Source organism: Lepidochelys kempii, chromosome 1, assembly GCF_965140265.1.
Source record: "Lepidochelys kempii isolate rLepKem1 chromosome 1, rLepKem1.hap2, whole genome shotgun sequence".
Lineage (NCBI taxonomy): Eukaryota > Metazoa > Chordata > Testudines > Cheloniidae > Lepidochelys > Lepidochelys kempii.
The window spans coordinates 118,723,020-118,743,002 of record NC_133256.1 but is presented as its reverse complement, the minus strand read 5'-3'; the positions used below and the strand labels follow the sequence as shown (position 1 = coordinate 118,743,002).

Genomic DNA, 19,983 nt, shown 5'->3' with positions numbered 1-19,983 from the left:
GTGGCCCTCCCTGAATGTTTGTTTAAATCATTTGATGGTGAAGCATACTGTCCAAGGACAAAAGAGATTTGTGCCTTGGGGAATTTTTAACCTAAGCTGGTAGAAATAAGCTTAGGGGGTTGTTCATACGGGTCCCCACATCTGTATTCCAGAGTTCAGAGTGGGGAGGGAATCCTGACAGGAACATTGGAAATATGTATTTTTTCTGCTTGAGTGGCATTTTTCTTGTCACTAAAATCATTAACAATAGTGTCTCATCTATCTGCTATTTCTACACAATAGCCTCAGAATCATTATTTAACATTAAAATTCAGAAAAGCGTGTGCATGCGTGTACACACACACACGTATATTATTCCAAACTGAAGTGAAAATTGCTAAATTATTCTCTTAAAAATAAAAGCTGTACAAGAATATTTTAGTTACAAATTTAAACATGCAGAAGTTTGGAAATTCTAAAATAAGTTTGTCAATGAAAAGTAATATTAATTTCTATTTTGTAAATGTAACATCAAGCTACCTCAAAAATGAAACTGTAAAAAGCTGCTCTGTCCCTGACACCTTCCTTGTATGGAGTATGGGGTCAGGGTTAATAACTACCTAATTCTGGTGTCATTTAAAAAACCTCAACCATTTGTACAAAACTATGTCAATACTTTTAACCTCCATTTGTGATTTTAATCTTCTCCATTCCATACTTAAACTGTTTAATCTCTAACAGCAGTTCTTCATCTCTTCTTGTGCAAAAGCATGTGCTGATTGTACCCTTTTTGATCAGCTATTGATTCTGTAAGGCTCATAAATCAGGTCAGGAAATAGAAGTAATCTTTTCTAGCAAATAAAAACTGTAGTTTCCAGCGTTTCAAAAATCTATGCTGGTTGAGAGAATTAATTATTGTTTCTCTCAGCTCAAGTTCTGTCTTTAGGTTTCTGCCTCATGTCCTTTCAAATTTTATGTACTTATAAAATGTACTTATTTTACACTTTTGATGAAGACAAGGCTTTCCTTTCTTCACAGCTGGCCTTAAAGATACTAGTGAGCTTGATACTGATCAGTATCATGTAGTTCATGAAACTACATGAACATCACTTGTAGTTTCATAAAGTTTAGTTTTATATTCATTTCTTGGTAATTCAATATAAACAACTACAATTATACTAGAGAAAAGGAAATAATATTTCCCTTAAATTAAAATTCTCTATCGATGGGTGATACTTATTGGACAGGTGTTATTTAATTTTTTTTTTTAGAGTCTATTGTTGTATAACGTACAACTGCATTTTAACTTAGTTGGAAAAAGTATTAGTTTTTTTTTTTTCCTGTCTTGTTTTTATGTGCCTAGTGAACTGTTTGATCTATTTATAAAATCCCGGGGGTGAAAATCTGGCCCCACTGAAGTCAATGAGAGTTTTGCCGTTGACTTCAATGGTGCCAGGATTTCGGCATTAGTGGTTTTTCTGGACTCCAAGCTCTTTTTATCATGGTTGTAGTTCTTGTTATTTAGGTTATAGTATGTGTTTCGTTTCTCTATACATAGATTTTAAAACGGCTCTGGTTTTGATAATCTTCTCTTACTGATTGATGTTTACATGATTTTTAAAAATAAAAAAAGGAATGTTCTATAGAATAATCAGATTACATGTATGTTAAAATGTGTCTTCCTCTGAGAAATCACCATAGCAGGCTTACTGTTCTTTTTCATTGTTCTAAAACACCATTTTTTCTCCTTTGAGTGATTGTGCACATATACATTTCGCTGTGGGTGACTCACCAGCCATTTTCTTATAAGTGGTGGGATTTTGCATTATCTGAAGAGAGACTGATTTGCCAAAGCAGGAATCATCCCAGGAAGCTTGAGTAATAATATTGTATCTAGAGAAGCTATGTACAGTTGAGCATGTTGCTGCTTTGCAAATGTCCATTACAGAAATAAAGAAAAGGAGGACTTGTGGCACCTTAGAGACTAACAAATGTTAGGAATGTTGCTCAAAAAAGACAAAGTGGAATGAGCCCTAGTGGAGTGGACCATTATTATGGTGGAGTAAGGACTTTAGCAAGACCATAGCAAAGCTTGATATAGTCAAAAATCCAGTATAAAATACACTGAGCTGGAACAGGTTCCCTTTTTGATCCTTTCAGCAGAGACTTCAAAGAGTCCAGCAGAGGATTTGAAAGACGTTTTGTGGTTGAGGTAAAATGCCAGAGCCCTCCAAACATCTAAGATGTGAAGCTTTTCTTTGGCCTTGGAACTATGACATTTTGGAAAGAACAGTGGGAGATAATACTCTGGTTGAGGTGGAATGCTGATACCACCTTAGGCACAAACTTGGAGTGCGGCCCAAGAGACCTCTTGTCTTTGCAGAAAACTGTGAAAGGAGGGTCTGCTAAAAGTGCCTGCAGTTCTGAGATTCTCCTTGCAGAGCTAACAGCCATCAAGAACATGGTTTTCAGAGATGTTATCAAAGGTTCAAAAAGGGAACCAACAAGCAAGACAGCATTAAATTCAGGTCTCATGAAGGTAATGGATCAGACACAGGATGGTACATGCTAAGAAATCCCTTTTAAAATCTGGAAATGACAGGCTGTGAAAAAAGATAGAAAATCCATCCACTGGAAGGTGTTCTTCAGAGATGCATGCTAGATGGACTCTCACTGAACTGACAAAGACCAGAGGACTTCAGATGCAGTAGATAATCAAGTACATTATTTCAGTGATAGGTTACATACTATAGTTAAAAGAAAAGGAGTACTTGTGGCACCTTAGAGATTAACAAATTTATCTGAGCATAAGCTTTCATGAGCTGCAGCTCACTTCATTGGATGAAGTGAGCTGTAGCTCACGAAAGCTTATGCTCAGATAAATTTGTTAGTCTCTAAGGTGCCACAAGTCCTCCTTTTCTTTTTGCGAATAGAGACTAACACGGCTGCTACTCTGAAACCTGATACTATAGTTAGTAATACTGCAATTTCATATCTGAGTTTTTTCAGAACGCTAAGGTAAATATCATATGGTCCTGGTGACTTCTTATTGTTTAGTTTATCAAACTGTTCTCAAACCTCTTCAACTGACAGAGATCAATTTGGGACAGTACTTCAGATTTGTTGCCCAAAAAATAGCTCTGATGTGGGTATCTCCCCCATAACCTCTGAATTGAAGATCAGTGCAAAAATTCATTTAGCTTCTGTGCAAGGGCAGTGTCTTCCCGGAATCCTCCTTTAACAGCTTTGTCATCTACTGGTTCCACTGCCTGTTAAGTCGGCTTCCTGCTTCTGATGTACTTTAAACAAAATTACTGTTAGTTTTTCCATTTTTAGCAAGTTGCGTCTCAAATTCTTTCTTAGTCTGCTTTATTATACTTTGACATTTTACTTGTCAGAGTTTGTGATCCTTCCTATTCATCTCATTAGGATTTTAGTTCCAATTTTTAAAGACTGTCTTTTTGCCTCTAACCATTTCTTATTCTGCTGTTCAGCCATGGTGGCATTCTTTTGGTCCTCCTTCTGTCTTTTTTTATTTGGAGTAGACATTTATTCTGAATGTCTACTGTGGTGTTTTTAAGTAGTCTCATGCTGCTTGAAGCCATTTTACCCTTGTGACTGCTCTTTTTAATTTCTGCGTAACTAGCATCCTCATTCTTGTGTAGTTCCTTTTCAAAGTTAAGTATCACTGTGGTGGGTTGTATTGGTATTTTCCTCCCTACAATGATGCTAAATTTAATTACATTATGGTCACTATTACCAAGTAGTTCAGCTATAATTACCCCTTAGATCAGATCCTATGCTCCACTTAGGACTAAATCAAGACTTGCCTCTCTCCTTGTGGGTCCAGGACTAGCTGCTCCAAGAAGCAGTCATTTATGGTGTCTACAGTTTTTATCTCTGTATCATGCCCTGAGGTGACATTTACCCAGTCAATATGAGAACAGCTGAAATCACTCATTATTATTGCGTTTTCTGATTTTTAACCTCTCTAACCTCCTTTTCGTTTCACGATCACTGTCATCATTCTGGTCAGGTGGTCGGTAGTGTATTTCTACTGCTATACTCTAATTATTCAAGTATGGACTTTCTATCCATAGATACTCTTAGGTACAGTTTGATTCCTTTAAGATTTTCACCTTATTTGACTCTACTTTTAAAAAAACTTATTGCCTCCAAAAGGTTCCCCAGTTCCTAATAAACTTAACTCCCTCCTTGCTACACCATCATCTCATCCAGGCATTTGACCCTTGCAGTTCTGCCTGTCTTACTAGGCTTGTGCATGGAACTGGAAGCATTTCAGAGAGTGCTATCATGAAGGTCCTGGACTTTAATCACTTACCAAGCAGCCTAAATTTGGCTTCCAAAAGCTCACTCCTACCTTTCCCTGTGTCACTGATAACCTAAATGTACCATGACTACTGGCTCCTCCCCAGCACAGCCTATAAGGCTACCTAGATGTATCATGAGATCCACTACCTCTGCACCCAGCAGGCAATTCACCATGCAGATCTCCAGCTCATCAAAAACCCAACTATCTATATTTCTAATAATCAAATCCCCCACTACTTTGTCTGCCTCTTCCTAATAAGTGGAGTCCCTGCCCCTGGAGGGATATCCTCAGTGCAAGAGAATATTATGACATCTGGACTGTGGATCCCAGCTATGGGATTGTTTCCCTCTACTCCAGCTTCATGCTCTCCCTCCCCAGACTTTCATCCTCCTTAGCAGCACAGGGACTGTTGGACAGGAGGCTATGTCCCTAAAAGTCTCCTCTATGTACCTCTCTGTTTCCCTTTGCTCCTCCAGTTCAGTCACTCTGGCCTCAAGAGCCCATACTCTGTCTCTGAGAGTCATGGGTTGCTTACACCTCACACATACATATGCCCCCTGCACACAAGCCAGATAATCAGACGTGTTGCACTCAATGTAATCAACTATGTAGCTCCCACCCTGCTGCTGGTTTTCTGCCTGCATTTCTTTTACTCTTATGGCTTTTTTTTTTTAATATAGTTTAAGTTTGGGGTATATTTGTTAGGTGTATTTTTTGTTTTTTCCATGTCAGTTACTTTTCTTCGGGATTTGGTGTCTTTCTAATAGTTATAATCCCTTGACCTCCTCCCCCTGCAGCCAAACTTCTCTTTACCTTGGCAGTGCTCTCACTCTGTTGTAGGCCTGGAGTATCAACAGCACTGAAATCAGAGGCAAGTGTTCTGTTGCCAGTGCCACTGGTACTGGATCCAATGGCACTGCAGTCAGGAATCTGTCTGGTAATGATGAAGGCATTCTTTATGGCCCCACTGAATTCCAGAGTCAACAGTGCTGCCTCAGACAGCAATGGTGAGTGTCTGGATTTACAGTCAGACTTTGACTTGGCACTGGAGAACTTTTTAGAAGATTTTCTGTGGGGTGACACTTCAAAGAGGCTGCAAGGAAGGAAGATAAGTGGTGTTTCCCACCTAATTTGGGCTTAGAAGCTGGTGCAGCTAGATAGGTGCTCCTCATGGACAGACTGTCCATCCTCTCATGGTTGGGTCAGGCTCTGAAGGAGGACGTATTGGCTTCTTTATGACATGTACCTTAAGGTTGAAATCCCTCTGCTTCTTCATCCTCATTGGAAAAGAAGAATAGGACATTTGTCCTTCACATGTCCTTCACCTAAGCAAATTAGGTAGCTTTAGTGTCAATCCACAGCTGGGACCTTGGCCCTGCATATGACACATTGCTTGAGTCCTGCGGATTTCTACATATCAAACCCCTAATAGGAGAACTACTTAAGTAAACTGTATGAGATTAGCACTAAAACTAATTATAACTATACACAAAATAGAGAAAATCTCTTTTTAAAGGTTGGCTAACTGCAGCTGAACAGCAACAGGGGAGCTCCAACTCTTGCCATGGCTGGTAAGAACAAACTGTGAGGAAGGCGGCAGTCATGCCCCCTTTTACCCTCAGATCAGTGCACAAGGACAGCGAGGGCACATGCGCCACCTGTTGGTAATGCTGGCAAAAGTCTCTGACCCAAGTGCACTGGCACACACACACCTACAGTGGAATTTGTGAATGGATTTTTATTAAGTCTGATTCAGTTATGGTGTAAAATCTGTGGTTTTCTAAAAACTGCTCTAGCTGAAACGAAAACTATATGGTATCCCTATTCATAGTAGCTCTTCCTCTTTAACTGCAGGCAAAAACAATAGGAAGGGAGGACTCCTAATGTATGGTTTTGCTGAATATTGCTAAAACCATTTTCTAAATTATATAGTACACTAATGACATGAGGAATCATGACCTAATGTAAAATATTTCCTTCAGATGGACTCATTTTATATTCTTTAATTCCTTGAATATTAAAGACTGATATATTGCCTTTTTCTTCTCTGCACTGGAGATGAAACTCATGGAAAGACCAGGAAAAATTTAACCAGTTTTGCCAGTATTAGACAGACTGACAGAGAAAGAAATCCTGCTTGTTTTATTCATGTGAGTTAATCCCACTGAAGTTCTGAACCTGCAAAAATGGGAATAAATGTACTTCCCTACAGCACAAGGGGAGCTGCAAGGATAAATTCATTAACATTTGTGAGGTATTCAGGTACAATGATGATGAGCACCATAGCTAGCCAATACATTTACTGACAATGGTTGGGGAGGAAAGGAAAACCCAATACTACTAGAGGATAGAATATATTTTTGCATTTTTTCTTGAAAAATTTTCAGTAAGATCAAAGTTGGAAGCTTTTTTCTCAAGCTGAGAAGGAAGAGCCAGACTTTGATTTTGATGAAATGTTTACTCTGAGTTCTCAAGATAACAAGCTCTCATTTATAATTGAAAGGTGCCAAGTTTTGAAAAGAACAAATAGTGATCACAATGTATGTGTTCCAAAAAGCACACCAGCATTATTAGTGTTTTCACAGTCCTGTGTTATCATTAGATTTGTGACAATGAAACATTTGTGTGTACTATGCAGGGTGGGGTGTTCTTAAGGCAATGGTTACAATGGTGCTAGATGTAATTGAGAGCCAAGGGACAGCAGCCTTAGAAAGTGCTGTAGCAGAAGGTTTGAGTGTGGGATATATATATTTTTTTAAAATGGGAAGCACATTTATCTTTTATTTGTTCTCTCCTCTTTTCTTTTAGATTGACTGCTAAGCTAAAAATACTTCAATGATTCCTATAAAAACTAACACTAAACCAGACTAAGTGGTGTCCAAATTCAAACCTTTTTTACAACAGAACATACAGGTGCAGTGTTTCTCATTGACATCACTAAACAAAAGAGTAAATAGAAGGGAAAAGGGGTATCTATATTTTTTTACAAAACGTGAGAAGCTAAAAAAAGTAAATGCATCTTTGACACAAAAATTACAGTAACAGAACGGTCGAGCATTCAAAGCTACTTTTAAATGTGGCTGTCATTTTTAGTTCAGAAAAGTGCATTTGGACAACAAGTAGCATATATCAAAATAGCTAAAGGGGACTTCAATAGCCCAGTAACAACTTAAAGTGACAGCATCTTTTTGTAATCTTAAATGTGTGATCTATTTTGAGGGTCTTAACATCCAGAATTAATGAGGGATTTATTTTTGCAAACAATCCACAAAATGTTGATGTCCAATTTACTATCAAGAATAAAACTAATGAATTCACAGTATCCCATTGGTACAGCACTGAAACAGAGAGATGTGTGAAGCAGCACATCAGAGACTGCAAAGATGACAGTGTGATTCTAGCTTACTATATAGGGGGTTCAGTGCTCTGGATGAGGAACTTCAGTTGTAAGAACTGTTATCGAAATGGAAAACTAGTTTCAGAGTCTTGTTCAGTTCACTCCATCCCTATTGTAGTATGGTTGGCTTAGGACAAGAAACATCTGCTGAAGTTATGAAGGGATAAAATAAACAGTGGGTTTCTGTGTATTCAGTTTTGCTCTTACATTTTCTTATACCTTTATCCTTGCTAAATAACAATTTTTCTGATTCTCAGAAGTATGGGGTTTTAAAGAAAAGGATCAAAAGTTTATAGCTAACCAAGCAAACTACTACAGAAACAGTAAATTCGGCACAGTAAAATGTTTTATATGGAAAAATACATTATGGGAACAAGTAATTGCTGTGTTATGCTGTTACAGAAGCACCATTCATTTGGTCAGTTTGGTTGTCATTATTTCCATCAGAAAGCTCATTTATCAGGATTTTACTAACATACCTAGCTATTAACCAGTAACTCTGGGATGGAGCTTGGCAGACAAGGTTTCATTCAGGTTCAGAAGGCTTTTTTCACTGGTTTCAAGAATCATAGACAAAGAAAAGACACGCATACTAAAGGTCATCAAGTTCCCTTCCCCCACAAATCCAGTATTGTTCCCAAAGGTATACTTTCTAGTGTTTATATAGTTTAGTTTTATTCCACATCCTACTACATTTCACCATCAGGAAGGTTTTCCTGATATTCAGCCTAAGTTTTCCCTTTCTTAATTCAACCCATTACTCCCAGTTATAACCTCTGTGTACTTCAGCAAATCATTCCTCTCCCTCATTGGTGTTTAGACCCATGATATACCTGCAAACTTATTTCTCCACCTACTTGTCACTTGACTTCCGTGGAAACAGATTTAGGCCAATACTGAGTGCTTTAGAAAATCCCACCACTTAAGTGCATCATATCCCTGACAATTCTTAGCTACAGTAGTAACTCTCCCAAATCTTCTGACATTTCAAGAAAGGTAAAAACTGCATATGTGTGGACTTTGGGTAATGATATAAGAGCCCAAATAACATTTCAATACTTATTAGAAATTAAGAAAATGGCCTCATGTCAGATTAAAAACTACTTAGATTTAGAATGTTATACCAGTCCAGTCAGTGAACTTCCTTTGAGAAAGCAGGAGAATCTGAGATGTTCACTTTCTTCAGAAACTAAATTATCTTCATTGAATAGAGATTATTAAGTCATGTAATCCTCATCTCTTCTGAATGTTACTAGCACCCGAGATATGGCAGTACTGAGAATAGGCTTATATTAACCACTTTGCCTAATTACAAAAGAATGGACACATTCCCCCTTTCTTTGCAAAAATGACTGACACTTTCTCTCCCTCAACACGATAAACTGAGGTGACACTCTTCAGCAAATATATGGTCTGAGTCATGTCCATTTTTGAGGCACAAAGTTTACTTATGACATTTCCTAGCAAGTTTAGAGCATTTGTCAAAACTGCCAGGTTGCTTCTGACACATCTTAATAAAACAAATATCTAACCAAAATAAAAATTAACTTGTTCCACCCCCTTTCCCTGAAATTCATATCCTACAAAAGTACACATTTTTTTTTCAAAAATGGATAAATAAGTAAAAAAACCCAAACAATATTGTTCATTTCAATATAACTTTGAAACAGAAACTTTGCAGTTGATCAAAAACCTTCCACTGAATGTATACTCTCTAGCTGAAAGGTGTCTATTTCATATTATTGCCACAGGTAAAAGGTATTGACTTTTATATGATAAGGTGGGGTGTATGTACCCCCTTAAGGTACATTCCATGCAGGCCTAATAACCACACTGGAAGAAAAGACTTTTCTAAGCAACTGAAGAGTAATTTTTAATTCTTTCACCTCTCAAGTGATCTGCATTTCACTGGTCAGAATCATTGGAGCAAAAAGTACAATGTGGGGAAAATACCAAACTCAATGAATCTGAGATCTTTAAGATCTGTTAAGGTGATGACTCAGTCTTCAGCTAGCTGCCAATCCATGGAAGAAGTTGACCAATTGGGTTCACTTCAAGAATGCAGAAAGAGCAGCTTGACAGCCTGAGATAGCCTTCACAAGGAAAGTATCTAGTGAGATTACTCCAATAGTAGTTGTTAGCACTGCAAGGCTCTGGGTCTGTAGAACTGGGGAAGCAGAAAGGCTACAATGTGCATGAAAGGAGAATATAAGAGGAATATAAAGATACCTTAAACAAAAAATTTCTTTCGTAAGTCTTGGGCTAGAGTACAAGGAAGACAGGGTGAAAAGAAAATAAGCAAACAAAAGAGACTCCAACTTAACTAGAGAGAGAGGACAGTGGCAACCTAGCAAAACTAAAATTACCCCGTTAAAAAATAAAAGCAAAAGAAGTATTTCCTTGCCTTAGCTGGCCTAAAGGTTAATAAATAGAAGAGGTCACTTTCACTCCTCTGTGTGACTGTAGCAAATCATAAATTCAAGCACAAATGCAGATAAAAAAACCACACACATCGAGTTTGAGTAAGATAAAGGGCTTGAAAAAAAAGTCACCTTCAAACCAACTGGAACAGACTCAATTTGGCAGTCTTTTTAACTGCTGGCAGGGCACTGGCTGTGGTGTTATACTTCTGGAGAAGGTTACAAAAATAGATTTTGTAGCAAAATAGTCTAAATAAAATACAGAGTCAACTATGAAGAACAAAGTTGATTGAAGCACATTTTAAACTGAACTGCAAAGTATCCATTTCATCTGACACCTTGTATGAAATTAGTTTTTCCATTATGTTTAATTTATTTTTCCTCAATTCTATCCTCAAGCATACTTGCTTAGCAAGCATCTTTAGCTGTGAGACCAAAAGACAAGTGATTACTAACCTTTCTACGTTGACTGGTTTGTCAAATTTAAATAGGATATAATCCCCAGCAATTGGTGTAACAGCCCAGAAAAAATCCTCTCCCATATAGGTTTTTTCCAGTGTATGTCCTTGGTAGACTTTTAAAGATGTAGAAACTTCTGCCGGTGGATTCACATGAATTTTATGTAATAATGGTTTCAGGAAGTCTTTATCCTAATTGAAAGAAAGACAAACATGCTATTAAGTTGGTCAGGCAGTCTCTTTTCTTTAGTGGCTAATTTTGCTAGTACTTAAAAGCAAATGGAAAACAAAGGGCAACTAATGTATTATCCATTTTCTCCATTGTATATCTGAGACCCTGTATTGATGAATAAAAGGTCACAGTATTACAGATAAAAGGTTAGAGATTTAAAATGAGAGACTATATGCAGGAGTCATATAAAAATATATGAGTTGACCTAGAAATTCTTCTATTCTATGGTAGTCAGCTTTAATCAGGCTTAATTCCAACTAGAGTATAATATATTATACCTGAAAATGCTAAACTATAGCAAAAAGTTAATTTTCTGATCTGATGAAAAATCACTTATCAATCCTGTCTGATATGGAAGGGAAGGGAAGTTTTAGCTACTAACCGTGAGTTTCTGGATCTTTCCTGCTAGGGAGGAGTGCAGGCCAACATGTTGGAAAAGGGAAGGCCTGAAGCGTATTCGTAGATTAGATTTCTGTCTATCACAATGTTTCTTAAAATAAAATCAAGAAAACCTCACATTAGCAAAGATAATAAAGAAAGATCAGTGAGTTTTTATTGAAATTGTAGGATAATCCATGATTCATGAACCAAAACAAATTACAAGAAACTAGAACTATATACTTCATTCCTGATGCTATCTTATTTCATTGCATAAGAGCACCATTGAGCTATTCATTCTGGTTAAAATTTACTCCTTTCCTCCTGCAAAAAGCCTGAATAAATGGGCTCTGTACAGAGGAACTACATGAGAAATTATTTACCAATCAGTAGGTGGGTGCAGGGCAGCCTGTAACCCCACCACAACTACTTCTTGAGTCAAATGGGAATTTCTGTACAGCCTCCATATGATATGTGACCAGTAAGTCTGTATAGTCTCAGACATAGCGCTCTCCTCTCTCCCCTTTCCACCTGTGACATACTAATGGGGCTCTCCTGTCGATCCACCCTACCTAGCTGGTATTGGACCTGGCATAAAGCTGCTGAGTAAATTCTGCTCATTCATTGTTGCATGTGGGGCTTGTTAACTCTATAGGGATGTAAGGAAGGTGGAATTAATGGCACCTGCAGGAATACTTAGACATATGAAACTTGGGCAGAAAACTCAGGCTGAGATTTATGATGTTTAATACTTGTTTCTAGTACCAGGAAATCCAATTCTCAAGTATGGGATAAATCTGGACTATACTCTGACTACAAGTATTCTGTTTAGAGCAATCTGCTCACATGCCCCATATTCTCCAGCTATACTGGTCTACATGCCAACTGTGCCATACACTGAGACCCTTTAATATACTCTCTCTCAACACTTGCCCTGCCCATGCAGCAGAACTGAAGTGGTTCAGCTACACTTGGCCCCTTCACTGATGGGTGAATTTTACCCCTAGAGTTTTCACAGACAAAAACCTCAGCCAAAAAAAGCAGTGTGTAAAGTTAACCTGGAAACACTCTGCAGGCAAACACACATGCAGAATAGCACCCTGGAGATAAAGCTTTTTTATTGTAATAAGAGTCCTCTTGAGGATCCACCGCACTAGCAAAGCACCACTGATAATTACAAAATGTCTCTTAAGTGACTAACATAATGCTTGAAGAGCAAAATTTTGATTGGTTAAAGGACTGCCTAATGTTACTATGGTAGAAAAAGGAGTCTCCAGTATTTTAAAGACCTGCAGCAATTCTATAATATATGTAAATAGGTTACCAATTTTAGCAGATAATTTTAAATATTTTTTCAGAGGACTCCTAAGGTTTCCCCCACACACCTTCAAAACTCCATATTGTAGCCATCATTCTTTTGGTTAATGAGACCTGGATGAGATTTTTAATGGAACTAATCAATACAGCTTCTTCACTGGACAAAGAGAATCATAGAATCATAGAATAACAGTGTTGGAAGGGACCTCTGGAGGCCATCTAGTCCAACACCCTGCCCAGAGCAGGACTAATCCTAACTAAATCATCCCAGCCAGGGCTTTGTCAAGCCTGACCTTAAAAACCTCTAAGGAAGGGGATTCCACCACCTCCCTAGGTAACGCATTCCAGTGTTTCACCACCCTTCTAGTGAAAAAGTTTTTCCTAATATCCAACCTAAACCTCCCCCACTGCAACTTGAGACCATTACTCCTTGTCCTGTCATCTGCTATCACTGAGAATAGTCTAGATCCATCCTCTTTGGATCCACCTTTCAGGTAGTTAAAAGCAGCTATCAAATCCTGCCTCATTCTTCTCTTCCGTAGACTAAACAATCCCAGTTTCCTCAGCCTCTCCTCATAACTCATGTGTTCCAGTCCCCTAATCATTTTTGTTGCCCTTCGCTAGACTCTCTTCAATTTCTCCACATCCTTCTTGTAGTGTGGGGCCCAAAACAGGACACAGTACTCCAGATGAGGCCTCTACAATGTCGAATAGAGGGGAACGATCACGTCCCTCGATCTGCTCGCTATGCCCCTACTTATACAGCCCAAAATGCCATTGGCCTTCTTGGCAACAAGGGCACACTGTTGACTCATATCCAGCTTCTCATCCACTGTCACTCCTAGGTCCTTCTCTGCAGGACTGCTGCCTAGTTATTCGGTCCCTAGTTTGTAGCAGTGCATTGGATTCTTCCGTCCTAAGTGCAGGACTCTGTACTTGTCCTTGTTGAACCTCATCAGATTTCTTTTGGCCCAATCCTCCAATTTGTCTAGGTCCCTCTGTATCCTATCCCTACCCTCCAGCGTATCTACCACTCCTCCCAGTTTAGTGTCATCCGCAAACTTGCTGAGGGTGCAATCCACACCATCCTCCAGATCATTAATGAAGATATTGAACAAAACCGGCCCCAGGACCGACCCTTGGGGCACTCCGCTAGATACCAGCTGCCAACTAGACATGGAGCCATTGATCACTACCCGTTGAGCCCGACAATCTAGCCAACTTTCTACCCACCTTGTAGTGCATCCATCCAGCCCATACTTCTTTAACTTGCTGACAAGAATACTGTGGGAGACCGTGTCAAAAGCTTTGCTAAAGTCGAGGAATAACACGTCCACTGCTTTCCCTTCATCCACAGAACCAGTTATCTCATCATAGAAGGCAATTAGATTAGTCAGGCATGACTTTCCTTTGGTGAATCCATGCTGACTGTTCCTGATCACTTTCCTCTCGTCTAAGTGCTTCAGAATTGATTCCTTGAGGACATGCTCCATGATTTTTCCAGGGACTGAGGTGAGGCTGATCGGCCTGTAGTTCCCAAGATCATCCTTCTTCCCTTTTTTAAAGATGGGCACCACCATTAGCCTTTTTCCAGTCTTCCAGGACTTCCCCCGATCGCCATGAGTTTTCAAAGATAATGGACAATGGCTCTGCAATCACATCCGCCAATTCCTTTAGCACTCTCGGATGCGACGCATCCGGCCCCATGGACTTGTGCATGTCCAGTTTTTCTAAATAGTCCCGAACCACTTCTTCCTTCACAGAGGGCTGGCCACCTGCTCCCCATGCTGTGCTGCCCAGTGCAGTAGTCTGGGAGCTGACCTTGTTCGTGAGAGCTTTCTGTGTGGCTACATGAGGTACTCCCTATAGGGCTACAAGAACTACCTCCACAGGGATATGATAGTCTGAAGATGAAAAAACCCTGGATGAAATCCTGGCCTACTGAAGTCAATGGAAAAACTTTCATTGACTTCAAAAGGACCAGGAATTTACTCCAAGTCTGTATATTCAATGAAGAACTCCTTCACTGAAGTATTGAGCACTCCCATTGAGCTATTGGGATGAACCTTTATAATTATTTTCAAAAATTGAAGTGGACTCAAATAATTTTGCTGCAGAATGTTAAATATAGCTAGTGCAACTGCTAGTTATCTTAGGCCTGCTAGGCACAAAAAATTTTGACCTCTGTTTTCCCCCAAAAAGTGCATTTCTAAGCCTCCCAAATCTGAAACATTAAGAAATGTAAGAAAGTAATTTCTCTGATCTCTGAGGTCTCCAAAACTTTCTCACAGATTCAGATTTAAAAATAGACTGAAATTTGTATTTGGATATGAAGGAACCATGAAAAGAATCAGCATATCACATACTACTTCTTAGATTCACAGAAAATAAAGCTTTTTTTTTTTTTTTTAATCAAGAAGAGACATTAAAAGCTACATAACAAAAATTGAACTTACTGCATCTTTTTCAGGGTTGCAGACTTTCACCCAGAGTATATGATCTAAGAGCCAATCAATAGGTTTCTCCTTATAAAACATAAATATGAACTCTACAATAAGAGTGATATCTGGAGCTTGGAACATTTTACCTGTAAAGATATTATTCTAAATTAATAATAGTAATTCTGAAACAACTCTTGAGATCACGAGCCTAGAGACCATATTGTTTGTGCTAAGGCAAGTTGTATTACCACCTCACAATTGGAAATCCCAGCTGATATCACAAAGGGACATGTCAACAAGTTGAGCAAAACTATATAAACAGGAAAACTTCACAAAATAGCTCTTTACAATCTTACAACTCCCAACATGTTTAAAATACTCAACTTGCATAATAAAACACAACTCAATGTAAATACAGAATTTTTCAACAATTCCAAGAACAGAGAACTTTAGAATACAAAAGTCAAACTTAAAATAGGACCAGATTTCTGTAAACCATTAGCAATACAATGTTGAAGATTATTTCTCCATATTAAAAATATTAATTTTGTGTTTATATAGAGAAGAGGGCAAATGAGAGTTTGGGATTCAAAAAAGGTATACAGTGGAAAATTTACTATTACCTATTATGACCTTCTATTAATTTATTAGTTCATTGGATTCTCAGTATATTTTAACTCTATTGTAAATTTATACTATTCTGACTGCATAGTATTTAGTTGGTCAGTATTAATGTAAAAGATACAATTCAAGAGGAAACACTTTGTTTTCATTCGTCTCTGAATTATAGATATTTAAATAATTCATTAAAAATCTCTAGTAAAAACATAGTGTTAAACACAGAGTTAATTACAGCCATAAATCAATTCCAAAACCAATTTTATATCTCCAGAAACACATTCAAGTGAAAAACTTTTAAACTATTTTTATGCTTATATTCTGCAAATTATTGAAGTTCTTTGACTAATATTAAAATGGATCCATCGACCGAATCTGTCTGGCAGCTGGTGTTGTTAGACTCCAAACTCATCCAGAATTAACTTTTTGATCTCGATATTTTAACTGGAAAAAATTTAAAAACTTGAGTGAGCACCTCACCCGTGCTACATGGCGCCTTCATGTTAGGGGTTCTAAAAATCTCTAGATCCAGCCATGGGAGGATTCCCCCAACATAGGAACTGCGGAATACAGTTGTAAGGCTGCCTTCAGAGGACTCCCTTGCAAGCCTTGGCATAGGGGACATGTCCAGGACAGGGCTGTAGCACTTGGTGCTCAGAATCTCTGCTGTGCAAATTGCAGGTCACAGGCAGCTGGAGACAGGCTGCCATAGTTCAGACAGGACCCCAGAGCTGCCTATGATATACCATGGACTGCCCAGCAGCCCAAAATTGGGAGGGCATCCTCTCCCTCAAAACTGATGACTCTGTGCTGTGCTTCTTAGAGGTGAAGCACAGAATTCCACTCTTTATAATTTATTTAGTTTAAATGACAACACTTAACGACTACATATTCAGCACAGCATACAGAGAATGCAACTTCTGTTATGATGTATGGATGGTAGAATTCTAATATTTTTTGGCTGTCAGTCAAAACCGCTCATCAACAAGGATGAATTTGTCACCTCTGTGTATAAACAATTTTTTTTCTATCACACTTTTTAAAAAAACAGATTAGATGTATGCATAAATAAGACTTACAGCCAAGACAAATTTTTAACAAAAACAAAACACCATTTTTATAAATGAACTTGTAAGCTAGCTAAGGCTTTCAACAGTGTATGGCTAAAGCCACATCTCTATTAACATTTCAATTATTATTTTTCTATGTTAAATCGATAGGGAGAAAGTGATATAACAGGTCATCAATATGCTAGCCTTTTGAGATCTGGATATAAATCTCATCCCAAGTCATAAATAATGATTTATTTGGCTGCCCCAACATCTTTGTTTCTTCACATTACCAAAATTGTACAACTTGTAGTATGTGTCCACATAAAGAACCAGAAATGGAATAGCAGAGATGGCAAATCAAGAATAATGATAACTGTGTGAAGAATTTTGCACTGTGGATGATTACACTATGTCTACATGTCTCTAGCCAATGCTATTAATCACACACTTTCATGAATACTACATTCATTCAACCTAAAAATAGAATAAGTAGCTAAATTGGGAGCATTAGACTCCTGATTTAACTCTCTCAATAAAAACACTGTTAAGATGTGGTGTAGTCATGGGTAAATCCTGCTGAAGGCCTACTAGCAATAACATCTGAATGAAATGGTTACAGAATGGAGTAAGCAGTAAATATAACACATGGGAAAGCAACAGATAAAATGAGAGAGAGCAGCTGGAGACAATTAATTAATTTAGTATTTAAAGTAATTATTTTCAGAATCCATATAAAGAAAAGCCAACAAACAGGCAGGCAATCAGGTATAACTCAACTTCTAATCCTTGAGTTCCAATCAGTTTTACTCATGATTTAACCAGAAACTCTATGAAATAAGCAAATTGTAATAAATAATGCTTATTTATTATTCCCCAAAGGTAGGGGTGAGTACAGAAAGGTGCCCCTTTTAAAGATGATCTGTAAATATACTTTAAAAAGTAACTCATAGGTAAGCCTGCAAGTCTGTCATGGAGGTCATGGAAGTCACGGATTCGTCCGCCTCCCACCAAGTTTTAGTTAGGGGTATATAGTAAAATTCATGGACAGGTCACGGGCCATGAATTCTGGTTTACTGCCTTTGACCTGGCCATGACTTTTACCAAAAATACCCCATGACTAAAACGTAGCCTTACTTATAGGTAGAGCCCTGGAAATCTGCAGATATCTGCTTTATATCTGTGGACCATGTTTGGGATCTGATACAGATACAAATTTTGTATCCACATAGGGCTCTACTCATAGGGTTATAGGCTGCATGTCCCAAATTGCAAGTGTAAACTAAAGATTCAGCATGATAGATTTTATATATTTTGCCTTTTCAGTCTTAAAAAACTGCAGATCACAAGCTCCCGCATGCCACAAGACATTCCAGCGTATACTATGCTAATTAAGAAAATCTATAATTAATTTTACATTACTTGTAAAACCACAGAATTTCATACAAAAATCTACATTAAGAGAATGGTTAGATTGTGAAGCAAATTCCAAAACCCAAGTAAAATTCATAATTAAGGTTTATCAGCACAACCCAGAAATTGAGATCCATGGCATTCTAGTTCCAGGCCAGTCTCCCGAGATAAAGTTTGGGCAGTCACAGAGAGTTACAAGGTGTACACAAAACTGCTTAGCAGGAGTAACAGAGCTGCTTGGAGGACAGAAGTAAATGAACTCTTAGCTCTCCACTCGAGGCTGGTCCTTTTCCTCTTTTGGAGCCATGAAACTAATAGGAGGTATTTCAGCTGGAAGGAACCCTAACTGTGTAACTCAAGATAAAGAGAACACTTGTTCTTGCCTGGCTTAAGAACTGGAAAATTTCTTCCTCTCATTTGGGGCAGTTCCTGTCTCCCCATTGCTTTTGTTGTTTGATCCTACCACCTCATTGTCAAAGTATGGATCACCATCTCCTCCCGTTTTGGTTTGGGGGAAGATTGCTGACTGATGTTTTCAACCCAGTGGACACCCATTCTGCTTGCTATACAGCCCTGTTAAGGATCATATCTCCCTCACTTCCTGTGCATGAGAGGAACATATTAAAACCACATTTGATATCAAGCTGACTTCAGGGGAATGCAGGTTCTTTAATTATTGACCATATTCTGAAATCAAGAGTCTAATTTTACATTCACTGTTTCCCACCACCTTAATACAATGAACTGAGACACAACTTCTTTTGCAAACAAATATGTGGGTAGAGATCTGGGTCTTTAATTGAAATGTTGGAAAAGAATGAAAAAAAACCTCAGGGTTACATTCCACTAGCCACATTTCAGATTATTCTTCCTGTTCTGGGCTCAATTTATGATCTTTGTATTTGGGATCAGTAACGTTGACTAACTAATGGAAAGATGTCATAGCTTCTCTGAATCAGTTTCCAATTTTATCATTGTGTGGCTCTAGTTCATTATGGTTAATTAGATCAAACCAGACTGTGACTCTAGTTGTATCAACTTTCAAAGTGTTAAATTCCTTTGAAAGCTCTTTCAGCTGCATTTATGTAAGTTTTGTGCCTCTCAGTAAAATCTATTATTGTGTAGGAAACAAAGAACACTAAAATTACTCTCATGACATAGTGGTGGTCAACCTGCTAAGATTCTGGAGTCTGCATTTTCTGTCTCAACATTGTTGTAATTATCCTAATCACTGTAAATGACAGGTGGTATTTGTGACTTCATCCCTAGAAAGGGGACAGGCTCTGGAAGTCACATGGTTGCTTCAAGTGGTAGCAGGAGGGTAGGATAGAACCTTTTTGCAAAAGAGACTAATTTTTATGGCTGCTGACCCTTGGAAACTTATGAGGTTTCTAATGGCCAAAAGACATCATATTTACTTTGGGCTGGGTGAGTTTTCTTGATTTTGTCCCTTTGCTTCACATACGCAATCTTCTTTTAACGTCATTTTTATTTTGCCAAAAATTAGATAATTAGAAGACATATTTAAAATTTGATTTTCCATATTTTTAAAAGCAATTTAATTTTTAGTTATAAAAATGTTCTCATTTTCCATAGCTTAATTCTGACTCAAACATCCATAAGTAACAGCAATTATTGTAGTGTATAGTTACAGCATATAGCCATAAAAGTCAATCCATTTTTATTCCCTGTTCCATTACCAGTACAAAGGTGGCACTTTTGAGATCATAGCACTATTAATCAGAGATTCTGTGGCTGAACTTTTCAAACTACTAAACTGGACATTTTTCTTACCAATGAAACCCAGCTGAGAAAATTCTAAAATCATCCAATCTTCAGAAGAGAGTTGAAGTGCAAAATTTTTTATCGTGCTGAAATAATTCTGCTTGACAACAATGTCATCTTCAAGCTAGGGGAATCAAACACTTGTATTAACACAAAGCAGGAA

At 38.0% G+C, this 19,983-nt stretch overlaps 1 protein-coding gene across 8 annotated transcripts in view; it reads right to left on the bottom strand.

Moving 5' to 3' along the window:
• Positions 1 to 19,983, bottom strand: part of MGAT4A (alpha-1,3-mannosyl-glycoprotein 4-beta-N-acetylglucosaminyltransferase A) — a 160,927-nt gene that overhangs the window by 26,074 nt on the left and 114,870 nt on the right. For all 8 annotated transcript variants that reach the window (XM_073352549.1, XM_073352542.1, XM_073352558.1 and 5 more), the window contains 4 exons: positions 19,830 to 19,944; positions 14,971 to 15,101; positions 11,202 to 11,309; positions 10,586 to 10,779 (listed from right to left, as the gene is read on the bottom strand). In XM_073352549.1, the coding sequence (XP_073208650.1) occupies positions 10,586 to 10,779; positions 11,202 to 11,309; positions 14,971 to 15,101; positions 19,830 to 19,944 (548 nt within the window). The remainder of the gene's footprint in view (positions 1 to 10,585; positions 10,780 to 11,201; positions 11,310 to 14,970; positions 15,102 to 19,829; positions 19,945 to 19,983) is intronic.